Source organism: Oncorhynchus clarkii, chromosome 25, assembly GCF_045791955.1.
Source record: "Oncorhynchus clarkii lewisi isolate Uvic-CL-2024 chromosome 25, UVic_Ocla_1.0, whole genome shotgun sequence".
Classification (NCBI taxonomy): domain Eukaryota; kingdom Metazoa; phylum Chordata; class Actinopteri; order Salmoniformes; family Salmonidae; genus Oncorhynchus; species Oncorhynchus clarkii.
The window spans coordinates 39,568,787-39,592,908 of NC_092171.1; the positions used below are offsets into that span (position 1 = coordinate 39,568,787).

Genomic DNA, 24,122 nt, shown 5'->3' on the forward strand with positions numbered 1-24,122 from the left:
GTGTGCATGAGTGGTATGGGTCTCTCTCTCTGGTCTCTCTCTCTCTCTGGTCTCTCTCTCTCTGGTCTCTCTCTCTCTGGTCTCTCTCTCTCTGGTCTCTCTCTCTCTCTGGTCTCTCTCTCTCGCTGGTCTCTCGCTCTCTGGTCTCTCTCTGGTCTCTCTCTCTCTGGTCTCTCTCTCTCTGGTCTCTCTCTCTGGTCTCTCTCTCTCTCTGGTCTCTCTCTCTCTCTGGTCTCTCGCTCTCTCTCTCTCTCTGGTCTCTCACTCTCTGGTCTCTCTCTGGTCTCTCGCTCTCTGGTCTCTCTCTCTCTCTCTCTCTCTCTCTGTGTCTCTCTCTCTCTCTGGTCTCTCTTTCTCTCTCTCTGGTGTCTTTCTGGTCTCTCTCTCTCTCTGGTCTCTCTCTCTCACTGGTCTCTCTCTCTCTCTCTCTCTGGTCTCTCTCTGGTGTCTTTTGTCTCCCTCTCTCTCTAGTCTCTTGGCCCAACTTACCCGGGATATGGGGTAAGTTAAGCCACTTACAAATGTCTGTCCTGAATTAAATATTTCCACTACTTTTTAAAAAAATCACATTTCTTTATTTCCCAAACACAATTAGAATCGCTTATTTGTCTTTTAAGCATTTAAAGATTTTTAAATGCAGGCTTAACACCTAACAAACACTTTGTACTTTTTTAAAACACTTTTAACATCGGCTAGGCCCTGCTGTTACCTCATATCCACAGTCATAATGCTTGCATTACGCCTGGGGGAAAAAAAAACACTCAAATTTGCTCAACTTGCCACGGCTCAACGATTGGCTCAACTTAACCCAAGGCAAACATTTTGACTATATTAGCCCATGCAGCTAGAACGATGCACTTTCATAATAGGTTTAGGACCTCGTATTGAAGTTGATCCAGACCCCAACTGATGTAGGGAACAATCTTAAAACTATCTACGTTGGTTTAGATACAAGCATCATGAAACCTTCAATGCAGTACATTTCTTTACCGCTTTTCCATGTGCTTTCTTCCTTCACAGACTCCATTCAATTATTACGTCTTCCTAAATAGTAGGTCAAATGATTCATGTGGTGTATGGTTTCCTAGAAACAAGGACGGCCCCATTTACCCCACTCTCCCCTACCAAGAACAGAAATGACATAGAGAGAGGAAACATGATTGACAGTAATTACGGCTGTGTCTTTTTTAATAAGCATACACTGACTTTGTTTACCTCTTATAACTTTATTCATCCCAAATACGTTGCACTGAAGTACAATGATATTCACAAAGATAAAAAGGCGTTGCAGGGGAAACAGTAGTTAAAATATACAGGATAAAAAGCATGAAAACATAGAGCAAAATAAAACACAGGCCAATGTTTTCATGGAGGATCTCTTGCTTCTCGTCTTAGCTGTAGGTGTCTGAAAATAAATTGGGAAATACAATGTGTATTCAATGTGTGTTTCCTCAGGCTATGCAATCACTCATAGACATAATTCCTATTTAAAATTCACAAAGTGACTGCAGGCGACATCGTGCTTTCACACTTTTCACCCCACAATGGTGGTGGTGGGGGGGGGGGGGGTTAAGAACCAAGGCAAGATGACACAGAAGTTAATACAGGGTGAGACAGATAGTACTGGGTGGATTAGATTGTCACTGGTAGTATCCTTGGTTACATCACAGAATTCAATATATTTGATTGGATGGAAGACTGATTTCCTCTCACTAACTACTGGTATTACGTTTCTCTTCAACTTGGCTTCTGATTGAAATTCTGTGATTCTGGTGCAGCGTAGTGGTGTAAAGTACTTCATTAAAGGAAAGGGTCAGCCATTTTGAAAGTTAGATTGTTTTTTTTGTACATCTCTGAATGATGTTCTATTGATTCCCTGGGTAATTTCATGTTTTCGTGTGTATCTGTGTTATTAGTGTTCAAGCAGGCAGATATCCAGCAGGTATGACGTGGTACTGTGGTAAAGTCTCTCTCAGTATGACGTAGTACTGTGGTAAAGGTATGTACTGTGGTAAAGTCTATCTCAGTAGTGGTACTGTGGTAAAGTCTCTCTCAGTATGACGTAGTACTGTGGTAAAGTCTCTCTCAGTATGACGTAGTACTGTGGTAAAGTCTCTCAGTATGACGTAGTACTGTGGTAAAGTCTATCTCAGTAGGACGTAGTACTGTGGTAAAGTCTATCTCAGTAGTACTGTGGTAAAGTCTATCAGTAGTACTGTGGTAAAGTCTCTCTCAGTATGACGTCGTACTGTGGTAAATTCTCTCTCAGTATGACGTAGTACTGTGGTAAAGTCTCTCTCAGTATGACGTAGTACTGTGGTAAAGTCTCTCTCAGTAGTACTGTGGTAAAGTCTCTCTCAGTACGACGTAGTACTGTGGTAAAGTCTCTCTCTCAGTAGTACTGTGGTAAAGTCTCTCTCTCAGTAGTACTGTGGTAAATTCTCTCTCAGTAGGACGTAGTACTGTGGTAAAGTCTCTCTCAGTATGACATAGTACTGTGGTAAATTATCTCTCAGTATGACGTAGTACTGTGGTAAAGTCTCTCTCACTCCACTGGAACTTAATAGGAACTCAACTTTTAGATCTCTAAAACGTCTATCATACCTGTCAGATTTCAATACTGGCCGACGTCATAACTCTTCTCTCAAATGAGCCATTGATCATATTGTTGCGATATTCCAACCTGGAGAAATGTGTAAATTACAGAGGATCAAGCACATTTCTCCTATTTGCCTGCCTCTTTAATCCAGGGTGCATTGCATGGTGCGGTTGCCAGAGATAGAAAAGAGGTGAGAATCCAATGAATGAAGGAAGGTATAACGCCCCACACCGACTGTCGACCAATCACGTTCACGTTGTCATGCTGCGTTGCACGTTGCTAAGCCAATCGTCACGCAACCCCTATTCAAAGTTAGTGTGTATGTCGAGAAAGTTGACTATTTTCCTCGGAAATACGTAACGTCACTGTTCCAAAGCTATACGATATTACAGATAGCAAGTTAATTATCTTACATCTCGGAAAAGATTTGTAATGTTGTACTTCTAATGTTGGGTATTTGAGCTAGCGCCCAATAGACTCCCATTCACTCCTTGAAGGAGGGCGCTCTTTGTCCCAGATTGAACAGTGCAGCCCATTGATGTACTATTGACGTTTTCCATCTCCTCAAAAGTATATCTGCCATTGCTAATGTTAGACCCACATCAATCTACAGGTTAGTGAGATTGTCGACTCTTAAATTGATAGTGCAGTTTGTTTGACCGATTTTACAGCTAACTAGCTACTTTACGTACTGCTATTGTCTTCAGTATTATTGTGTGCAGCTACCTAGCTAGCTAGTCAGCCAGCCCATACAGTGATCATTGCATTGTGGATTTCGTAGACGACTTGAGCTGCAACAGATTTCCACAATGATTTCCCATGTTGCTACCAATCATATTATAACGCCAAAATTAAAAATTTGTTCATAAAAAATATTAGTCTCACATATTAGTGTTATTTGACACTGTATATTAATGAGGGGTTCTGGGTGGATTTGTCCTTTAAATAAAACATTTTAGAAGTACTACTTAAGTCGTTTTGGGGGATATCTGTACTTTACTATTTATATTTTTGACAACTTTTACTTCACTTACATTCCTAAAGAAAATAATATATTTTTTTACACCATACATTTTCCCCCCCGACACCCAAAAGTACTCGTTACATTTTGAATGCTCGGGCAGGACAGCAAAATGGTCCAATTCACACACCTATCAATATAACACACCTATCAATATAACACACCTATCAATATAACACACCTATCAATATAACACCCCTATCAAAATAACACACCTATCAATATAACACACCTATCAATATAATAACACCTCTCAATATAACACACCTCTCAATATAACACACCTATCAATATAACACACCTATCAATATAACACACCTATCAATATAACACACCTTTCAATATAACACACCTATCAACATAACACACCTATCAACATAACACACCTATCAACATAACACACATATCAACATAACACACCTATCAATATAACACACCTATCAATATAACACACCTATCAACATAACACACCTATCAACATAACACACCTATCAATATAACACACCTATCAATATGACACGTGTTCATCTGCCTCTGATCTGGCAGACTCACTAAACCACAAATACTGCGTTTGTAAATGACATCATACCTGGGCTAGGCTCCTCTCTCCAGGCCTCCAAGTTCATTGATGGTATATTGTCACACAAGAGAAAACCGTCAGGGTATTTCCCAAACCTGAAGGGGTCAAGTGGGGCCTCTTTCACTTCACTGTTGTCACAGATCACGCGAGATAGAGAATGCCTTAGTAGTTCCACCCTCTGACCCAGTGTAAACACACCCTCACTCTCCCACCAGAACCTGAAAAAAAAACCACACATAATTGATAATAATAATCAGTCCAATATAGTCAAAAGAAGGCTTCAGAATATAGCATACTTAGGGGTCCAAGCAGCAAATACTACAACAATACTTCCACAGTGTACATACTACCAGTTACTTTCCAAACCCCTCCATGGATATAGTCTATGTTTTCTACGTAGCATCTGTTCACGTGTTTCAATAAACTCACCTGTCCCCATCTCGAATCATCTTTATCTGCTTTCCAATGAGACATGAAAAGAGTGGACCAGTCCTGGAGCCAGACAGAGGTTCCTCTACCAGTCCTCCTAGCCACACGTCAATGTTGTCAGGATGTCGAAACAGGTCCATGATCTTCCCAACAACACTTGCATCTTTTACAACTTCTCTGAAGTCGTCTCGAGTCTCTATTCTGTCCAGTCCACAGAACGTCCTCCAGTCATTGTAACCTGGGACGTAATTATGGTGCAATTGCATTATGCCTGCTTACTAGAGGATTCAAAACAGATCTTCACAGTGGAGTTGTGCAGAGCGATTAATACCAATTATTAATTTTTTGGGTTGGATTTCAAATAGATTTAGTTTAAATTGTCCTAATTATTGACTCCTGTTTATGGGTAACACTGACCTGGAAGTCCATGATCACGTCCCCTCTGCAGGTTGAGTGCGGCCAAGTCCAAGCCCCCTGGGACTGTAAGCACAACCAGTCTCTCTGTCAGCTCCTCAGTCAGTAGGTTTTCTGGGCTCACTACAGTCGCCGGCGTCCCCAACAGGCCTCGGAGGACTGGCTCTAGTCCACCTTTCGTGAAAAAAAAAAAAAGAGATGACAACATTTCACAATACACTTTGCACTCTAAACACATTATTATTCTCCGCAAATACTTCCAGTCAAATTAGTTCTAGGGTAGTTATGTAAGTTTCACATGCCTCCAGCAGAGCTAGTTATGTGAATATGATCCCTTTCATTGCAATAAAATGCATATCTGTGGGGCTAAATCATTCAGTCTGCTAGTAACCACTGAGAACTGGCTTTGGCTGGTATAGTTATGCATCACTTTGGATGTTCAGTAATGTATTCTGGAGCAGCTCACATGATTATTCCTATTTAAAATTCAAAATAACAGTGCCAAGTCTCTGTCAGATTAACAATATCCCATGAACAGTACTAAGAGCACTAAGAGTACTTTAAAAAGGGAGTCGCCATGTCAACTGTAGTAAGGTACATGTAGTTATAGACTTCAGAGGTTACATTAAGTAGAGGTGGCCAGTCTGGGTATGTACTGCACAAAAACATCATGCTGTATAGCCTGAAATGAGACTCCTTTGATAGCCTTTAACAAAACAGAGGTGGGGGACACCCTTTGTTATTGTTTTATCTAAGGATTGGCCCTTTTAAGTGTTTAGTATGCAACAGTCCACCCTATTAGTTCCAATAGTAATGTATTTATTTATTCAATTGAACCTTTATCTAACTAGGCAAGTCAGGTTAGAACAAATTCTTATTTACAATGACAGCCTTCCCGGAGAACAATCTGTCGTTCTGCCTCGTTCAGGGGCAGAACGACAGATTTTTACCTTGTCAGCTCGGGGATTCAATCCAGCTACCTGCCGCCCCGAAGTATGTATGCAGCATATGAGAATACCAACCCTCTTTGATGAGTCGCCAGGGACTGAAGAAAGTCTTATGCAGACTCAAAGAGGAGAAGTGTTCATGCTCCTGGAAGCTCTGGTTGAGTCTCCGGAGAACTGAGGGAATAGTGGCATGGCCGAATCGGAATGCAGCAGTCGAGAATACATTGGAGGCTGAGGGCTCTGTAGTTGCATCATAGCCCCCATAGGGACCAATGTAAAGATCAAAAGCCTCTCTTCCAATAATTTTGGGAACATAATCCCTGGTGGTTATAATCTGGGGGCAAATACAGAACAAAGCAAAAAGGAGACTTTAAGTTTTTTTTTTTTTTTAAGAATACATTTTGCAAACTACAAGTTTCCATGTCCAGTCCATTAAAAATATATATTTACTGTAGTCCAAGTTGGAACAGGACAAGTTACCCTCAGGGTTCAGATTAATGCACTGCCACCAGATATCCTTGCAGAAAATTAGCAAGATTATCTAGGACAGGCTGTATACATTCATCTGAATATATTCTACTGAGATGGTATTTTGGGATATTTTATGCGAGCTTGGAGATATTGTTTATTTGTTCCCCTGTGGTTCACCTCAGAAAATGTAATTTGGCCTCAATGTAAATAATGTATTGTGTCATTTTGGAGTAACTTTTATTGTAAATAAGAATAGAAAACGTTTCTTAACACGCCTACATTAATGTGGATGCTACCAAGATTTAGGATCATCATGAATGAATCCTGAATAATAATGAGTGAGAAAGTTACATATGCACAAATATCATACCCCCAAGACATGCTAACCTCTCACCATTACAATAACAGAGGAGGTTAGCATGCCACCAAGACATGCTAACCTCTCACCATTACAATAACAGGGGAGGTTAGCATTTCATATCATACCCTAAGACATGCTAACCTCTCACCATTACAATAACAGAGGAGGTTAGCATGCCACCAAGACATGCTAACCTCTCACCATTACAATAACAGGGGAGGTTAGCATTTCATATCATACCCCAAGACATGCTAACCTCTCACCATTACAATAACAGGGGAGGTTAGCATACCACCAAGACATGCTAACCTCTCACCATTACAATAACAGGGGAGGTTTGCATTTATGTGGGGGTATGACATTTCTGTGTCTGTAACTTTCTCCCTCATCACTATTCACGATTCATTCAGCATTATCTGTAATCCTGGTAGCATCCACATTAATGTAGAAGTGTTCATTTACATTGAAAGTGACTCCAAAAAATGGAAAAGAAAATACATTATTTATCATTGATTTCTATTGGGCAGAAAATAATCTGAAACACAAACCAAAACAAAGAGCAAATGCATCCAACACATGTGTAGAGTCACAAGCTTGATGTAGTCTATGAGTGCTGTGGATATTGGACCAAAACACTTCACTTTCACTACTTTAATACACATAAATGAATTTGTCCTAACACGTTTTCTCCCCTAAAATAAGGGGGCTGTGTACAAACACTGTGTAACACACAGAGACACTGCAGTATGTACAGGGCACTGTATCACACACAGAGACCCTGCAGTATGTACAGGACACTGTATCACACACAGAGACTGCAGTATGTACAGGGCACTGTATCACACACAGAGACTGCAGTATGTACAGGGCACTGTATCACACACAGAGACTGCAGTATGTACAGGGCACTGTATCACACACAGAGACTGCAGTATGTACAGGACACTGTATCGCACACAGAGACTGCAGTATGTACAGGACACTGTATCACACACAGAGACCCTGCAGTATGTACAGGACACTATCACACACAGAGACTGCAGTATGTACAGGACACTGACAGTATGTACAGGACACTGTATGACACTATCACACACAGAGACTGCAGTATGTACAGGACACTGTATCACACAGAGACTGCAGTATGTACAGTAAGTATGTGAAGCCTTGCTCTCTTCACATTTGACAAGACAGACAATTTGATCATCTTATAGAAAATCAACCCTTCGGAGACTTTGTTGAAACAACTGTTTTCTGGTGGTTGATGCACTCATTTAACTTCTCTCCAACAAGACATCATATGTTCTCTCCCTGTCATTTCAATGTAAGGAGGGCTGGGTTGCGCTTAGCCTTACAGATTCTTCTTTGACCAATATAATGCCGTTTTTATCCCGCTGAGACAGGCGACAGTATTTAGTAGTCTACCTGGCCTTTAATCTTCATAATTCCCTGTCTCTGTGGTCACGGGGGATTCCTAAGCAGTTAAAACGAACACCACAAGGGTTATAGTGTTATCCTTATATCCACTCTGGGATTGCCATGGGGCCATTTTCTACCACATTTTGAAATGGCAGAAGTACATGCAGGCGATTCGGTTCGCCTCATTCTATGCCAGATGGACTAAGCAAGCATGTTGATCCCCTCTTGACTTTCTAAACTGACTTTCGACCTGAAAAGATAAGAAGTGAACGAAACAATATCAACGATTTTACAGTTACAGTTAATTTAAGGAAATCTATCCATTTAAATAACTTCAGTACGCCCTGATCTATGGATTTAACATGACTGGGCAGGGGCACAGCCATGATTGGGCCTTGGAGGGAATAGGCCAACCACTGGGGAGCCAGGCCCAGCCAATCAAAAGGAGGTTTTCCCCATCAAAAGGAGGTCCTGGGCTGGCGTAGTTACATGTGGTCTGTGGTTGTGGAGGTCCTGGGTTGGCGTAGTTACATGTGGTCTGTGGTTGTGGAGGTCCTGGGTTGGCGTAGTTACATGTGGTCTGTGGTTGTTGAGGTCCTGGGTTGGCGTAGTTACATGTGGTCTGTGGTTGTGGAGGTCCTGGGTTGGCGTAGTTACATGTGGTCTGTGGTTGTGGAGGTCCTGGGTTGGCGTAGTTACACGTGGTCTGTGGTTGTGGAGGTCCTGGGTTGGCGTAGTTACACGTGGTCTGTGGTTGTGGAGGTCCTGGGCTGGCGTAGTTACACGTGGTCTGTGGTTGTGGAGGTCCTGGGTTGGCGTAGTTACACGTGATCTGTGGTTGTGGAGGTCCTGGGCAGGCGTAGTTACACGTGGTCTATGGTTGTGAGGCCAGTTGGACGTTCTGCCAAATTCTCTAAAACAATGTTGGAGGCGGCTTATGGTAGAGAAATCAACATCAGCAGCTCTGTTGGACAATCTTGTAGTCAGCATGCAAATTGCACGCTCCCTCAAAACATGAGACATCTGTGACATTGTGTTGTGTGACAAAACTGCACATTTTAGAGTGGCCTTTTATTGTAGGTGCACCTGTGTAATGATCACGCTGTTTAATCAGCTTCTTGAAATGCCACACCTGTCAGGTGGATGGATTATCTTGGCAAAGGAGAACTGTTCACTAACAGGGATGTTCATTAACAGAAATAAGCTTTTTGTGCCCATGGAAAAATGTGGGGATCTTTTATTTCAGCTCATGAAACATGGGACCAACACTTTACATGTTGCGTTTATATTTTTGTTCAGTATAATTGATTACATCTTTTTTTTGTATTGACTAATGTAAGACCAATGGCTGTTTTTAAGAAGTTATTTGTGCACTTTAAAATCAAACCCCGTTCTGATACAGATAAGAACTCTGAATTAAGAGATTGACCTCTGACCTAAAATAAATACGTTTTTTTACTTGGATAATGCTAATAACACTCTGATAATCTCACTACAATAACTAACACCATACATCAGGAACCAGGAACTAGGGGTGCTGGGTCATCCCACAACAAAGACGTTCCATCATGTACAGTAGGGCTTGCCTGGTGCTGGGTCATCCCACAACAAAGACGTTCCATCATGTACAGTAGGACTTGCCTGGTGCTGGGTCATCCCATAACAAAGCAAGGCTCCCCCAAAGTGAAAATACTACACGACTATGTATTTTAATAGAATTCATACAATATTATTGTGACGTTCCATCATGTACAGTAGGACTTGCCTGGTGCAGAGCTCCGATGATCTTGCGGGCCTCTTGGTAAATAATCTCTGAGCTCCAGTGTGGGTTGAGGCTATTCAAGGCCTCTGCGATTCTATTGTGTTCCCTCATCCACAAAGTGTGTAGAGCCGCCAGGGTCAGAACCTCATTCACCCTGCTGTCCCCAGCCAGAAAACAATCCACCCTTTCCCCCTGCGGATCCCCTGGATCTTGGAAGCATGGAGACGGGGTGTTGGGGACAAAGGGCAGGTAGGGTCTGCCACTACGGTCAGTGAATCTGCTGTTGACAGCCAGCCGACCCTCAGAGTTTGAGAGGTCTCTAAGGGCACTCTGTAAATGTGGGGTGTGGCCATATACAGTGGATGCATCCAGGAAAGACGTGATTGAGTTCATTTGTTGACGCTGTAGCACTTGTTTGATGTCCGTCGTCGCAGCCTGTGCATTACCGGAGAAGCAGGCTGGCGATGAACGAAAGAATGGCACACAGCTTCTGTTCCCAGACAGTTTGTCATCAGGGAATGTCTGTGAAAGAAAGAACACAACTTAGTCTGAGCCAAAAAGGTTGTTTTCCAAAAGCTATACTTTACAACACTTTTGTCTCCTTAATTAAAAGGGATTGGTAGGATTTGGGAAGCAGACAGACAACTGATGTGAAAGCGTATTCATTAGGGGTTGATTACGAGTGGTTACCTCAATAGGGAAACAGGGGTTTATGTTTTCACACGTCTTTAAACAGTTCAGTCCTCCCAAGAAAGAAGCTCTGCTTGTGCTTTGAGGAGTGAAGGATATGTCATGGTCGATGTACTGGCCCCAGTCCACTAGCATCTGACAATAAGCAGCATCTAGCAACATCGGTCTGCTGGAGCTCTGCAGTATCTTCTTGCTGACTTCATGTACCTGGTAATACAGTGGGGACATGATGACTTCATGTACCTGGTAATACAGTGGGGACATGATGACTTCATGTACCTGGTAATACAGTGGGGACATGATGACTTCATGTACCTGGTAATACAGTGGGGACATGATGACTTCATGTACCTGGTAATACAGTGGGAGCATGATGACTTCATGTAACTGGTAATACATGACATGATCTTCATGTACCTGGTAATACCTGGAACATGATGTCTTCATGTACCTGGTAATACAGTGGGAACATGATGACTTCATGTACCTGGTAATACAGTGGGAACATGATGACTTCATGTACCTGGTAATACAGTGGGAACATGATGACTTCATGTACCTGGTAATACAGTGGGAACATGATGACTTCATGTACCTGGTAATACAGTGGGAACATGATGAGGTTAGATGAGAAATGTTGATATTTTGGAGCGTCTGTGTTTTTGGTGGTTCTAAACTAGTCCTCATACAGGATAATGAAGAAATCGACAGCTTCACTGTTCACAAACACAAGTACACTGCAAGCATGACCATAGCCCATGTCCTTGTCTCTCAACAAAGATGGCCTTTAAATAATCTCTTAGATGTAAAAATCCCCTGTTTAGGGGACCTGCATGGTTCTGGTACAGGTTTCAACCTGGCAGATTTGCTTATAAATCGATCTGTGGAAATGGCTTGCATTGAGCGATAGCCCTGGTTCTCACAGACACAGCAGTGAATATTTTCCGCCTGTGGCTTGTAGGATGTGAAACCTGACACCACTTGAAGTTGGGATGTCCCTCCTACCATTTCATTCTCTCTTCCGACTATCCAACAACTCCTAGCTGAACCCTACGACACTGACAAAGCACACGCCACGTTCACATGCTAGTCGGAACTAGGACTCTCAGAAATGTTTGACTCGCTAACTTTTTGACCGCCGCACGTGGAAACCCGGCACCTTACAACCAGTTAGCACGTGGAAACGCGGCACCTTACAACCAGTTAGCACGTGGAAACGCGGCACCTTACAACCAGTTAGCACGTGGAAACGCGGCACCTTACAACCAGTTAGCACGTGGAAACGCGGCACCTTACAACCAGTTAGCACGTGGAAACGCGGCACCTTACAACCAGTTAGCACGTGGAAACGCGGCACCTTACAACCAGTTAGCACGTGGAAACGCGGCACCTTACAACCAGTTAGCACGTGGAAACGCGGCACCTTACAACCAGTTAGCACGTGGAAACGCGGCACCTTACAACCAGTTAGCACGTGGAAACGCGGCACCTTATAACCAGTTAGCACGTGGAAACGCGGCACCTCACAACCAGTTAGCACATGGAAACGCGGCACCTTACAACCAGTTAGCACGTGGAAACGCGGCACCTTACAACCAGTTAGCACGGGGAAACGCGACACCTTACAACCAGTTAGCACGTGGAAACGGGCACCTTACAACCAGTTAAAACGTGGAAACGCGGCACCTTACAACCAGTTAGCACGGGGAAAATGTCACAGCTTCCTAGTTCTGACTAGCACATGAACGTGGCAACATGCCTGGAATAGATAGTACAGCCTCTACCTGCAGGCGTGGAAACGCGGCACCTTACAACCAGTTAGCACGTGGAAACGCGGCACCTCATAACCAGTTAGCACGTGGAAACGCGGCACCTCACAACCAGTTAGCACGTGGAAACGCGGCACCTCACAACCAGTTAGCACGTGGAAACGCGGCACCTCACAACCAGTTAGCACGGGGAAACGCGACACCTTACAACCAGTTAGCGCGTTTCCAGTTAAAACGTGGAAACGCGGCACCTTACAACCAGTTCTACCTAGTTCTGACAGGCTGCCTGCCTACCTACCTGCAGGCTGCCTCTACCAGCAGGCTGCCTCTACCTCCAGGCTGCCTCTACCAGCAGGCTGCCTCTACCAGCAGGCTGCCTCTACCTGCAGGCTGCCTCTACCTCCAGGCTGCCTCTACCTCCAGGCTGCCTCTACCAGCAGGCTGCCTCTACCTGCAGGCTGCCTCTACCTGCAGGCTGCCTCTACCAGCAGGCTGCCTCTACCAGCAGGCTGCCTCTACCAGCAGGCTGCCTCTACCTGCAGGCTGCCTCTACCTGCAGGCTGCCTCTACAAGCTTTGGGCTCTGGTTATTTGATTAATCTAGTGTTCAAAGCACTTCATCGCTTGTAACACCTGTTTCTATCTAAATAGCTATGTGTATTGCATAAAGCTTGCTAGTTAGCTCATAGTAAGGATTAGTGAACTGTATCCAACCAAATGACAGCTATAATATTCTTCAGCATTTGGATATTAATGCAAACTGGAGATTCCACCAACTAGGTGCTGCATTACTGTAGGCTACTTTGGGCCATTTGGTAGGATGGTCTCCCCAGCTGGTCTCCAGGAAAGATGAAAGGACATACAGTACCAGTCAAAAGTTTATACACACCTCCTCATTACAGGATGTTTCTTAATTTTTTACTATTTTCTACACTGTAGAATAATAGTGAAGACATCAAAACTATGAAATAACACATAGGGAATCATGCAGTAACCCAGAACGTGTTAAAGAAATCAAAATATATTGTATATTCGAGATTCTTCAAAGTAGCCACCCTTTGCCTTGATGACAACTTTGCACACTCTTTGCATTCTCTCAACCAGCTTCATGAGGTAGTCACCTGGAATGCATTTCAATTAACAGGTGTGCCTTCCTAAAAGTACATTTGTGGAATTTCTTTCCTTAATGTTTTTCAGCCAATCAGTTGTGTTGTGACAAGGTAGGGGTGGTATACAGAAGATAGCCCTATTTGGTAAAATACTAAGTCTATATTATGGCAAGAACGCCATCCCATCTGGTTTGCGCTTAGTGGGACTATTATTTGTTTTTCAACAGGACAATGACCCAACACACCTCCAGGCTGTGTAAGGGCTATTTTACCAAAAAGGAGAGTGATGGAGTGCTGTACCAGATGACCTGGCCTCCACAATCACCCGACCTCAACCTAATTGGGATGTTTTGAGATGAGTTGGACCGCAGAGTGTAGGAAAAGCAGCCATCAAGTGCTCAGCATATGCGTGAGCTCCTTCAAGACTGTTGGAAAATAATTTCTCATGAAGCTGGTTGAGAGAATGCCAAGAGTGTGCAAAAGTTGCCATCAAGGTAAAGGGTGGCTACTTTGAAGAATCTATAAAATCTAAAATATATTTTCAAATCAAATCAAATTTTATTTGTCACATACACATGGTTAGCAGATGTTAATGCGAGTGTAGCGAAATGCTTGTGCTTTTAGTTCCGACAATGCAGTAATAACCAACAAGTAATCTAACTAACAATTCCAAAACTACTGTCTTATACACAGTGTAAGGGGATAAAGAACATGTACATAAGGATATATGAATGAGTGATGGTACAGAGCAGCATAGGCAAGATACAGTAGATGATATCGAGTACAGTATATACATATGAGATGAGTATGTAAACAAAGTGGCATAGTTAAAGTGGCTAGTGATACATGTATTACATAATTTTGATTTGTTTAACACTTTTTTGGTCATTACATATGTGTTATTTAATAGTTTTCATGTCTTCACCATTATTCTACAATGTAGAAAATGGTACAAATATATAAAAACCCTGAATTGGAGAAATCCAAACTTTTGACTGGTACTGTATAGGCAAGCCAACAAGAATCAACTTTCTAAATACCTAGACCCTTCAAGGGCAGGCAAACACTGGAAGTAGTTACGCGACATATCTAAGACTAGCTAATTCAATCGTGATTAACTTCTCTCGCTAGCCAGCCAGTTTACAGGCAAAAAAAGCTAGGGGTTAACAAACAGTGACAGCTGTATTGGCTCTACTGTTGGTGTTAGCAGGGTAAAATAATAGAGTGGCAGAAGACGTATCATGCAAATAATTTGCGCTACCGAGTGACGCAGCAGTCTAAGGCACTGCATCTCGATTCCTGGCTGTAATCACAACCGCCTGTGATTGGGAGTCCCCATACTGTAGTGTGGCGCACAATTGGCCCAGCATCGTCCGGGTTAGGGTTTGCCCGCGGTAGGCCGTCATCGTAAATAAACATTTGTTTGAAACTGACTTGCCTAGTTAAATAAAGGTTAAAAAAAATGAGGTGTTGTGACAACCACGTATGTTAGTAATGACGCTGCTGAAAACCTTCATTAAAACATCAAAAAAGTGTCAGTAGTTTGCTTAGGATGCCGCCAAAGTTAGGCTTATTACATGAGAGTACTCTACGGATGTACCCTACCCGGGAGTGTGGTCATGTTAAGCAACTTCTCGCCGTGTACACTACCGTTCAAAAGTTTGGGGTCACTTACAAATGTCCTTTTTTTTGGTCCATTAAAATAACATCAAATTGATCAGAAATACAGTGTAGACATTGTTAATGACTATTGTAGCTGGAAACGGCAGATTTAATGGAATATCAAGATAGGCGTACAGAAGCCCATTATCAGCAACCATCATTCCTGTGTTCCAATGGCACGTTGTACTAGCTAATCCAGGTTTATAATTTTAAAAGGCTAATTGATTATTAGAAAACCCTTTTGCAATTATGTTAGCACAGCTGAAAACGGTGGTGCTAATTAAAGAAGCAATAAAACTGGCCTTCTTTAGACTAATTGAGTATCTGGAGCATCAGCATTTGTGGGTTCGATTACAGGCTCAAAATGGCCATAAACAAAGCACTTTCTTCTGAAACTCGTCAGTCTATTCTTGTTCTAAGAAATGAAGGCTATTCCATGTGAGAAACTTCCAAGAAAATGAAGGTCTCGTACAACACTGTGTACTACTCCTTTCACAGAACAGCGCAAACTGGCTCTAACCAGAATCGAAAGAGGAGTGGTTTCCTTACATCATAGCACAGCAGGAGGAAGTGGTTTCATCTCTCTAGAACATTTAGAGTTCGCTTTTTAGCCAGTAATCTAAAACAATTTGTAGATTTTAAACAAAAATACACTTTCTGTTTGTCACAGACGGACGATTAATATAAGAAGATAGGCCAGTTCCTATTGAGTTCAGGAAGCTAAGCCGGAGCTCTGTGATGTTCCCAGCAGTGGGGCAGATGTTTTGATCAGGAGAGACACTTAGAAAATATGCACAAATATGTATTTTACAGGTATAAGGAAGGTGAAATCATGTAGTTAGTCATTTAATTATGCTGTATTTAGAAAGCATATCAGTAATTTCAAACCTTATTCATATAGTTTTGTTCAGTAAGAAATACATCATATCAAAATATTTTTTGTCATATTTTATCATAGTTGTATTTACTTGAGCTTGTGTCCTCAAAAGTGACTATACCTCAACAATTTACAACAATTTTTTTTTATCAGAAATTTTAATATTTTCAGCATTACCAGCTATTGTTTACGGCCCTCTCGTGATTTATAGTTACTTTTGGGGATTACATATGTTACATTTTAGATTACATTTAGTTACATTTTCACGGACAATTTCAGTTCGTTTCAAGGAGTGTTTTACCAACTTCACAACCTCGGAGGAAAAATTGGGATTTACAGTAGCTTCAGAATCACAGTAAAAAAATATGTTGTAATACAGGCAAATAAATTACAGGTTCCATTTAGTGGGTTAAACACTGAGCAAACTGCAGGCTGTGTAGCTATGTAATGTAATGTCTATTTTAATGAGGTTTTTCTCCCGTTTTTTAAAAATCCAGTCAGTGTGTGGTGATAACATGAAATACAACGGCTGAAAATATCTGAAATGCAAATATAAATGTAAATCGGATAATATTCCTCTTGGCAAAAAAAAACAACATTAACATATTCTCAGTATGATAAAAAAAAATATATGTATTTTCTATAACCAGAAATAGTTCATATCTCTGGTACCTGACTAATGAATTGCATGCAGCATGTGTGCTGTCCATATCATTTACTAACCTAATTTTGTAGTTATTTAAATGCAATGGATATTCTACACACGTTTTAATAGAAAGCAGATAACACTGGAAAACTAAAGTAGACTCCTTTTCAAGTAGCTTTTTTTTATGAAAACATGGTGCACCTGCAGTCTCACAATTTAGAGATTACCGGGGGAAGTTGGAAGCCATTATATAGTTGCCCATGGTTCCAGCCCTTTGGTTGTCTTTCTCCGTCTTCATATTCTGCCGGAAGCCATCTGGCCAAGGCGCTGTTGGCTGTGCCCCAGAAAGGCTTCTGCCTGAAAAATATGTTTAAATCTGTCAGAATACCCCACAATACAAAACAGGTGTGGATGCCATCTCCGATTGCAACACAACACAGAGAATAAATTAATTATAGTGCATGGTGGGAGTTTCTAGAGGAATTGTGTGGAAATCAACAGAAAATAGCTGTGTGTGTGTGTGTGTGTGTGTGTGGGGGGGGGGGGGGGGGATTCAATTTCTAGTTACTTAAAAAAACATCAAATACTACAGTCATTTTTTGAATCTATAAAGAAAACAAATCTACTTTCTAACCTATTTTGAGAAATGTAAAATGTAAGTATAAACAAAACGTATTGTGGATGTTCAGATTTAATGACAACGATATAGGAAATATACCAGACACCTATTATTGCAGACTCCAGATATGGAACGGTACTTGTTGGCGAGGCAATCGTTGTGACAGAAGGCTGGGAGAACGGGTGGAGGACAACCTGACAGGTCTGCAATCAGCGCCAAGTCCTCCAATGAAAGGAGCTCTTGAGAAGTGACAGCACTGAGTTAACTAATGCAAATAGTCGGCAACAGATCGTCTAATTAGGCTGGTCGGGGCAACCATTTTGCAATTCAATAATATTGCTGACACTGTATATGCGAGAGGCTCATCTTTGACGTTTAACTCTAAGTGAAGTGAGCATCCAGCATGCATCTCTTCTATTTCGTACCAGTAACTGGCTCCAGTTAGAACCACACAGGAAGTTATTTGAATAAACCACAGAATAGACATGACCTTTTTTCAGCTGTCCATTGCAAGCATATAGCATAGTGTGTGATAATGGTTGACGTGAAATATGACCATAGACCTACCTGATGCAACAAGAGCCCTTTTATGTCTCCGGCTGGCTCTGTCCTTTAGAATATATAAAGTTGTGTCAAACACCTCTGCAGCTCTGGAAATCTCTTGGGTCTCAGGCTCTGCTTGCCGGAGAAATGTAAACAGCTGCATTGGGGACCGGAGTGTGCCTCGCCTGTGATTCAGTGGAATTGGCAGATAAGTAGTGAAATAGTGGACCCCCCCCCCCCCCCCCCCCCCGCTCTTAAAAAAAAGGTGAAAGTAATGTATCTAGGAACACTCTCACATGAACCATGCACACACTGTCATTAGGTTCATTACTCTGTCCTGGTGTGACATAATGCTGTTTCCACCATCTGAAGGCTTTCTTGAAAAGTGGAAAATAGCAATCCCTCATTGTCAAATGATGCTCCTGGAAGAGAAAAATAGAAGACTTGTAAGGAAACCTACCGTGCTATATAATATGGAACCATCATATAGAGAGCGTTTCTATTTATTTACAAATTGTTAGAGAATGTATAAAAAAAGAAAAATAAGAATATTATTATGAAAATAATAAAGTAGTAATTTGTAGTAATTTGACAAGGAAGAAAGGGGCGGCAGGTAGCCTAGTGGTTAGAGCGTTGGCCTAGTAACCGGAATGTTCAAACCCCCGAGCTGACAAGGTACAAATCTGTCGTTCTGCCCCTGAACAAGACAGTTAACCCACTGTTCCCAGGCTGTCATTGAATATAAGAATCTGTTCTTAACTGACTTTCCTAGTAAAATATAACAATAAAATATAAAAGAAAGTGACAGTGACACTGCTCTGTTACTATATCTCCTGTAAAGCAGTGAAGGAAAGTTGTATATATCTTTTGAATGGCACCTAATGTGGCTGAGCAGGAGATAATTAGTAACCTCTCTCGGTTACCCGAAGTGACTTGTATCGACATCATGACATTTCGTGGAGGGGGAAGTAGATACTGAACCCAATACAGACTGATGTGATTCAGGAAATAACCCCTCGGACAATAGGGCTTTAGAATGAGCAGTCACATGTCACTTTCACAAGGCTTTCAATTGCACACATCTGATACCCTTCTCATATCAACTATCATGTGGGGTTTCATTTTCTTCAAAAAAATACATTTTAAAAAGATGAATGTTTAATATGCCCTATTTAATAGCTGCATTTCCTCCCTGACAATCTCCCCGAGATACATCGCACTAGCAAATCCCTATTGGGAGGGAGACTGCCAGGTAAAAGTTGGTCATTAGAGAACAGTCTAATTCCCCCATCCTCCCTGGATGAAGGAATTAGACTGTTCTCTAATGACCAACTTCTCAATTATATAATCCATAGTATTATAAAAGTTTTTTATGTCCTCGGGTGGTAAAGTCGACACGATTAGAATATAGAATATGTGCAAAATACAAAATACATCTGTGTTTAATAGGAACAATAAATAAACAAAAGAGATAGTACTCACGTTTGGAGTTTCTGGCCTCGTCACTTAAAAACCTCATAAGAATTGCGCAGTATACAATGGCATATTTAATCAGGTTGAAATGTCCAGCCATGGTTTGGTGAAACCTGCATGTACAGTAAGTCAATCGCAGAAATATATACATATATATATATATATATATATATATATTATAAAAAATGTTGTTTAAAGCAACTCCTAGTAACTGCTATGATGAGTATTTCAAGAAGTTACACCAAAGCTCAGATCGAACAACATATTTGCCCACCTTTTTGACGTTTTGCTCAGGGACTCTTGTCGTCTGTGTTGGCAAGGAGAAAACTGTCTTGTTGGTCTGGTTTCATAGTGTCTGGCCTTATAAGAGGTTCAGTTATACTTGGTTGACTACGTTGCAGAAACACTTCAAACCTTGTTTTCTTTTTAGCTGCACACTTTGCCTGCGCTGCCTACGCATTTAGAAGACGGAGAGACACGTCAAGAAGGGACGTGACTTATTCTTCTGTGTATCTCACCATGCATGTCTTGCCATTGAATTGTGCATCAAAGTCTTGCTTATTTGAGCTAGGAAAAAGAAAGGGAAATGTACCTTTCTGACTCAGCGTGAGATTACCTTGTCTTTATTATGTCTGAGCAGGAAACATCACTGCCATTCTACCAATAAGAAAGGTACCATCCTGTATTTTATAGAGTAATGACATTTAGATACTGGCCATGTTATATATTATATATATATATATATTTGTAAAATTCTGAGATGTTATTGTAATGTGGTAACCGTTACAATGGAAGATTTTGCATAAATGTACAATCGTATGACATGTAATTTTAATAGAAGGCTTTTGCTAACATCAGAATGGCTCCCAATGTATTGTTCGTGTCAAAGTGACAGACACTGTTTATTCCCTGTAGTCCTGCTGCATTGATAGTGATTTATCTCCTTGCAAGGTTGGATATTTTCTGTCAGGCAGTTTTCGTTCCACTACAGTGGCTAACTGTGTGTCCACAGATGTTATGCGTTTCTTTCAGATATACTTTTTTTTTTTAAATTACGTTCACACTGCTGCTCTCATATCCTTCTGTCCTCTTACGCTGTCATTTGTAATTGGCTTAATTTAACAGTACAGTAACCTATTTTTTCTAATTCTCTAAAACAGCCTTCATGATTTCTTGTAATAAGAGTAGGTACTAGTTCTCCTGGAGATGTCCTCAGACGCCCCTAATCACAAATGCTTCAGTTAGCATTCAAAGCTTACTGTTGCCTCTGTCGTCAAGAGTGGGTGTCATGGCCCCCCGGGAGATTGAGTGAGGCACTTGAGCTCTGTACTTGACAAATTGCTGATGAAACTGCATAGCATTACCAAGCAGGCGTGACTTCAGTTCAGCGGAAGGACATGGTCCATGTCTTCAGGATGTTCGTTGAAACTCTCCATCTTGTTGTTGTTCTTCATGGTGTCTTGATTTCTCTCACAGAGACATTCTGTATATCGGGTTCAGGTTTTTGTTTCTGCACTTGTCTTCACCCAAAAAATGATGGTGCTACGGAAGAAACCTGAACGGTGCAAATGGCTCAGTCTACAGGTGTGAGAGGTACTATTTAGGAGCCTGTTGTACAGCGCCTTCTGTTACCAGTCCCTGTTTAGCACCGGCTGGGAGGCCCTGGCCTAGCAGGTACAGTGTATAGAAAAAGTGAAAGATTGTGCACCGACAGTTGCATGTGGTGTGACATTCTGAACCCCTGGGAAGAAGTGCCCGGAGGTTGCCCCTGCAGTGCAGAACCTGAGGGACTGGCCATCCAATGAGATGAATTTGAAAGTCAATTGGAGAGCATTGGAACATACAGCAGACAATTCAGTCGTGCATAATTTTGTTGTTTCTTCACCATTTGTTTCGGCTCTTTAGACATTCCATACAGAGCTCAACAAAACAAAACAAAACTTAGCCATCTGATCAAAGTCAAGCTAGCGGGTAGGTGGCAGAATACCTTCCATCCTCCAATTAGGAAAACCAAATGCCAAGCAGAGCCCCAGTAAACAACATTTTGGATCCAAGAACGGGACAACAAAGTTTTCAGCTAAATGTTATTGCTGTATAATTTAAGAAAGAGTTTTTCCTGTCACTGGTCTCAATTTCCTTCTTACCCTATTCAAGACTCTCAAGCAGCCTTTGTTCCGCAGCAAATCAAGAATATTGATTTGTTAGTCTGCGTTTATTTCCACCATCAATAGCTGTGAACATTTTAAGGTAGGGCGCAGAATTCATTAAAAGACCATTTGACAACAAGGAGGAATGATTTGGGATTTATTTAGTAATAGAAAATAAAACAAAAGAGGCTGAGTGAAAATACATACAGATGTGTATGATGGCAAGCGTTTGTAATGACTGTCAGACTGCATGGCTTCATAAAGTAAAAGATTACAAAACTTAAAACATACATGTTGATTTCATTTCATAAACTATCATTTTAGTCATCTGACAGATACGGTATCCTAAGATAGCTTTGCTACAATAAGCCTGCATCCTCTTCCCCAGTGTCCTTCCACACAACCCTTTGTTATGGGAGAATATCAGTGACTAGCAGTGACTGTCTACATAAACTAAAACACCCTCTGGTGTCATGAACGCCTCCACCAAGCCCTGCATTTGTGCGCCTCAACACAAAACTCTCTAGACACTCTTTTTCCAAAATCACGCAGCAGCCACGCACTGAAGTCATGCTGAAGTCTTGGAATAAGTTAAATCAACCAGAGAGTATAGCCCAGTAGAATACTAATTCCAAAATGTTTTCACGTGTATTGATTTGTACAGTATAATCTGTTCTGCTTTTACTTTGCAAATATGGAAGAAAAAAAAAAGAACCTACATGAATTCAAAACTTTGCAGTGAACCTAGAACATAGAAACCCTCTTTGTGACTGTAGGCCTATTCATAGGTTGTACCTCCGTCACTGGGTCGCGTCATGCCGTCATGAACGTTCTCAAGCCGTCCACTATCGGCGCCGCCATAGTGGTGCTCTAAAGCGGTGATACGTCCAGGCTAACTACTGTTTTGTCTAAATTACACGATAGTGCCTGGAAATATGATTACTGATAAAGTAATCAAATATTTAGTAGGAAACAACATTGCCAGAATTAACATGTCGTCAAATTTACTGTAGACACATGGCAATGTTGTCGTTAGCTATCAGTTTGTAAAAAAAAAAATTGCAATGGTAATGTTAGCTAGCTAAACATCTGGTGGCCTTCCCTCAATCTTAGCTAGCTAGCTAACGTTACACTGCATCTAAAGCCAATCTGGTGGCCTTCCCTCAATCTTAGCTAGCTAGCTAACATTACACTGCATCTAAAGCCAATCTGGTGGCCTTCCCTCAATCTTAGCTAGCTAGCTAACGTTACACTGCATCTAAAGCCAATCTGGTGGCCTTCCCTCAATCTTAGCTAGCTAGCTAACGTTACACTGCATCTAAAGCGAATCTGGTGACGTCAAAAAGATGACAAAAGGTTTTCCTACTAATTATTTGCCTCCTTTTGAATTTCCAAGCTACTGTAATGCACTTATGATGAAATCTTCATCAGCGCTCATTGACAATGCTTTGAGTAAAATGCTCAGTTCAGGCATCAGTTCAAAACGAACGCTCAAAACAATATTGTGACGAAACATGCAACCCATGAATATGTAGGAAAAAAAATCTATAATTTTAAGCATATTCATACTGTAATGTCAATAACAACCAATTAATGCAAGTATAAATATCCTCTACTTCCAAAGTCAAATATGGTTTTTTAAAATATTGTCCTTATTATTATTTAACAAGAGCCTTACAAAAATAACAGGAACAGGATATACATCAATTTAATTTGAATGTGCATAAAATAGTCAATTAGCTCATGTGACTAAACTGTACACGACAACACAAAGAAGTGTCTAAATCATGCATTTTCCAGAGATGCTTTGACTGTTGACAAAGACAGGGTCCACAGAGGCCACTTTGGAAGCGATAAAAGAATGAATACAATGGAGGACTGCCGTCAGATTGGAGAACTCCAGCTCCTGCAATGGAAAGAAAAACACGGAATACAAATTATGACAATTACTCTTAAGAGTTCGCATAACATCTTACAAAATGTTATGCATACATAAAAATGTCCCAATTACTTTTGTAACAAATAGGCACTTGTATTTATTACTACTACTAACAACAAAAAAACAACAATAATATTAGTTAATAATATTAATCTAGTGGTTCCCAACATGGCATTTACCAGAGATAGTTTGATTCTATATATTGATGAGGTAGCCAAAGATGATTTTATTAAGTGTCCACGGGAGTGGAGGCGGCCGAGGGGAGGACTGCTCATAGTAATGGCTGGAACGACGTGAAGGGAATGAAACACATGAAAAAACCACCTCGATTTAAAGGTGCCACCAGCCTTCTGTGGAACACAATATTCTAACATTCTGCCGTCTACCAATACACTCCTCAGAGAGGTCACTGCAATGCAATGGAACTTGAGTAGATATTTATTTAATTTAACCTTAATTATTTAACTAGGCAAGTCAGTCTTATTTACAATAACGGCCCACCAAAAGGCAAGAAAGAAGCCTCCTGCAGGGATGGGGGCTGGGATTAAAAATAATAATTTAAAAAAAATATATATATATCGGATATAAACACACATTACGACAAGAGACAACACAACACTACATAAAGAGAGACCTAAGACAACAA

The 24,122-nt window shown here is 41.2% G+C and overlaps 2 protein-coding genes across 2 annotated transcripts in view; both read right to left on the bottom strand.

Moving 5' to 3' along the window:
• Positions 1–442: 442 nt before the first annotated feature.
• LOC139383708 (thyroid peroxidase) lies at positions 443–19,824 on the bottom strand. Its single transcript, XM_071128262.1, has 13 exons — positions 19,665–19,824; positions 19,400–19,503; positions 18,249–18,339; positions 17,942–18,102; positions 17,481–17,613; positions 16,983–17,112; positions 10,694–10,900; positions 10,007–10,525; positions 6,066–6,324; positions 5,047–5,217; positions 4,630–4,867; positions 4,210–4,418; positions 443–1,405 (listed from the first exon to the last, which is right to left on the bottom strand). Exons 2-13 carry the CDS (start codon positions 19,488–19,490, stop codon positions 1,392–1,394), a joined length of 2,223 nt encoding a protein of 740 aa, XP_070984363.1. The 5' UTR covers positions 19,491–19,503; positions 19,665–19,824; the 3' UTR covers positions 443–1,391.
• A 3,396-nt stretch (positions 19,825–23,220) lies between these two features.
• Positions 23,221–24,122, bottom strand: part of LOC139383981 (gamma-2-syntrophin-like) — a 75,313-nt gene continuing 74,411 nt past the window's right edge. The window contains exon 17 of the mRNA XM_071128610.1: positions 23,221–23,443. Coding sequence (XP_070984711.1) covers positions 23,318–23,443 — 126 coding nt within the window. The 3' untranslated portion in view covers positions 23,221–23,317. The remainder of the gene's footprint in view (positions 23,444–24,122) is intronic.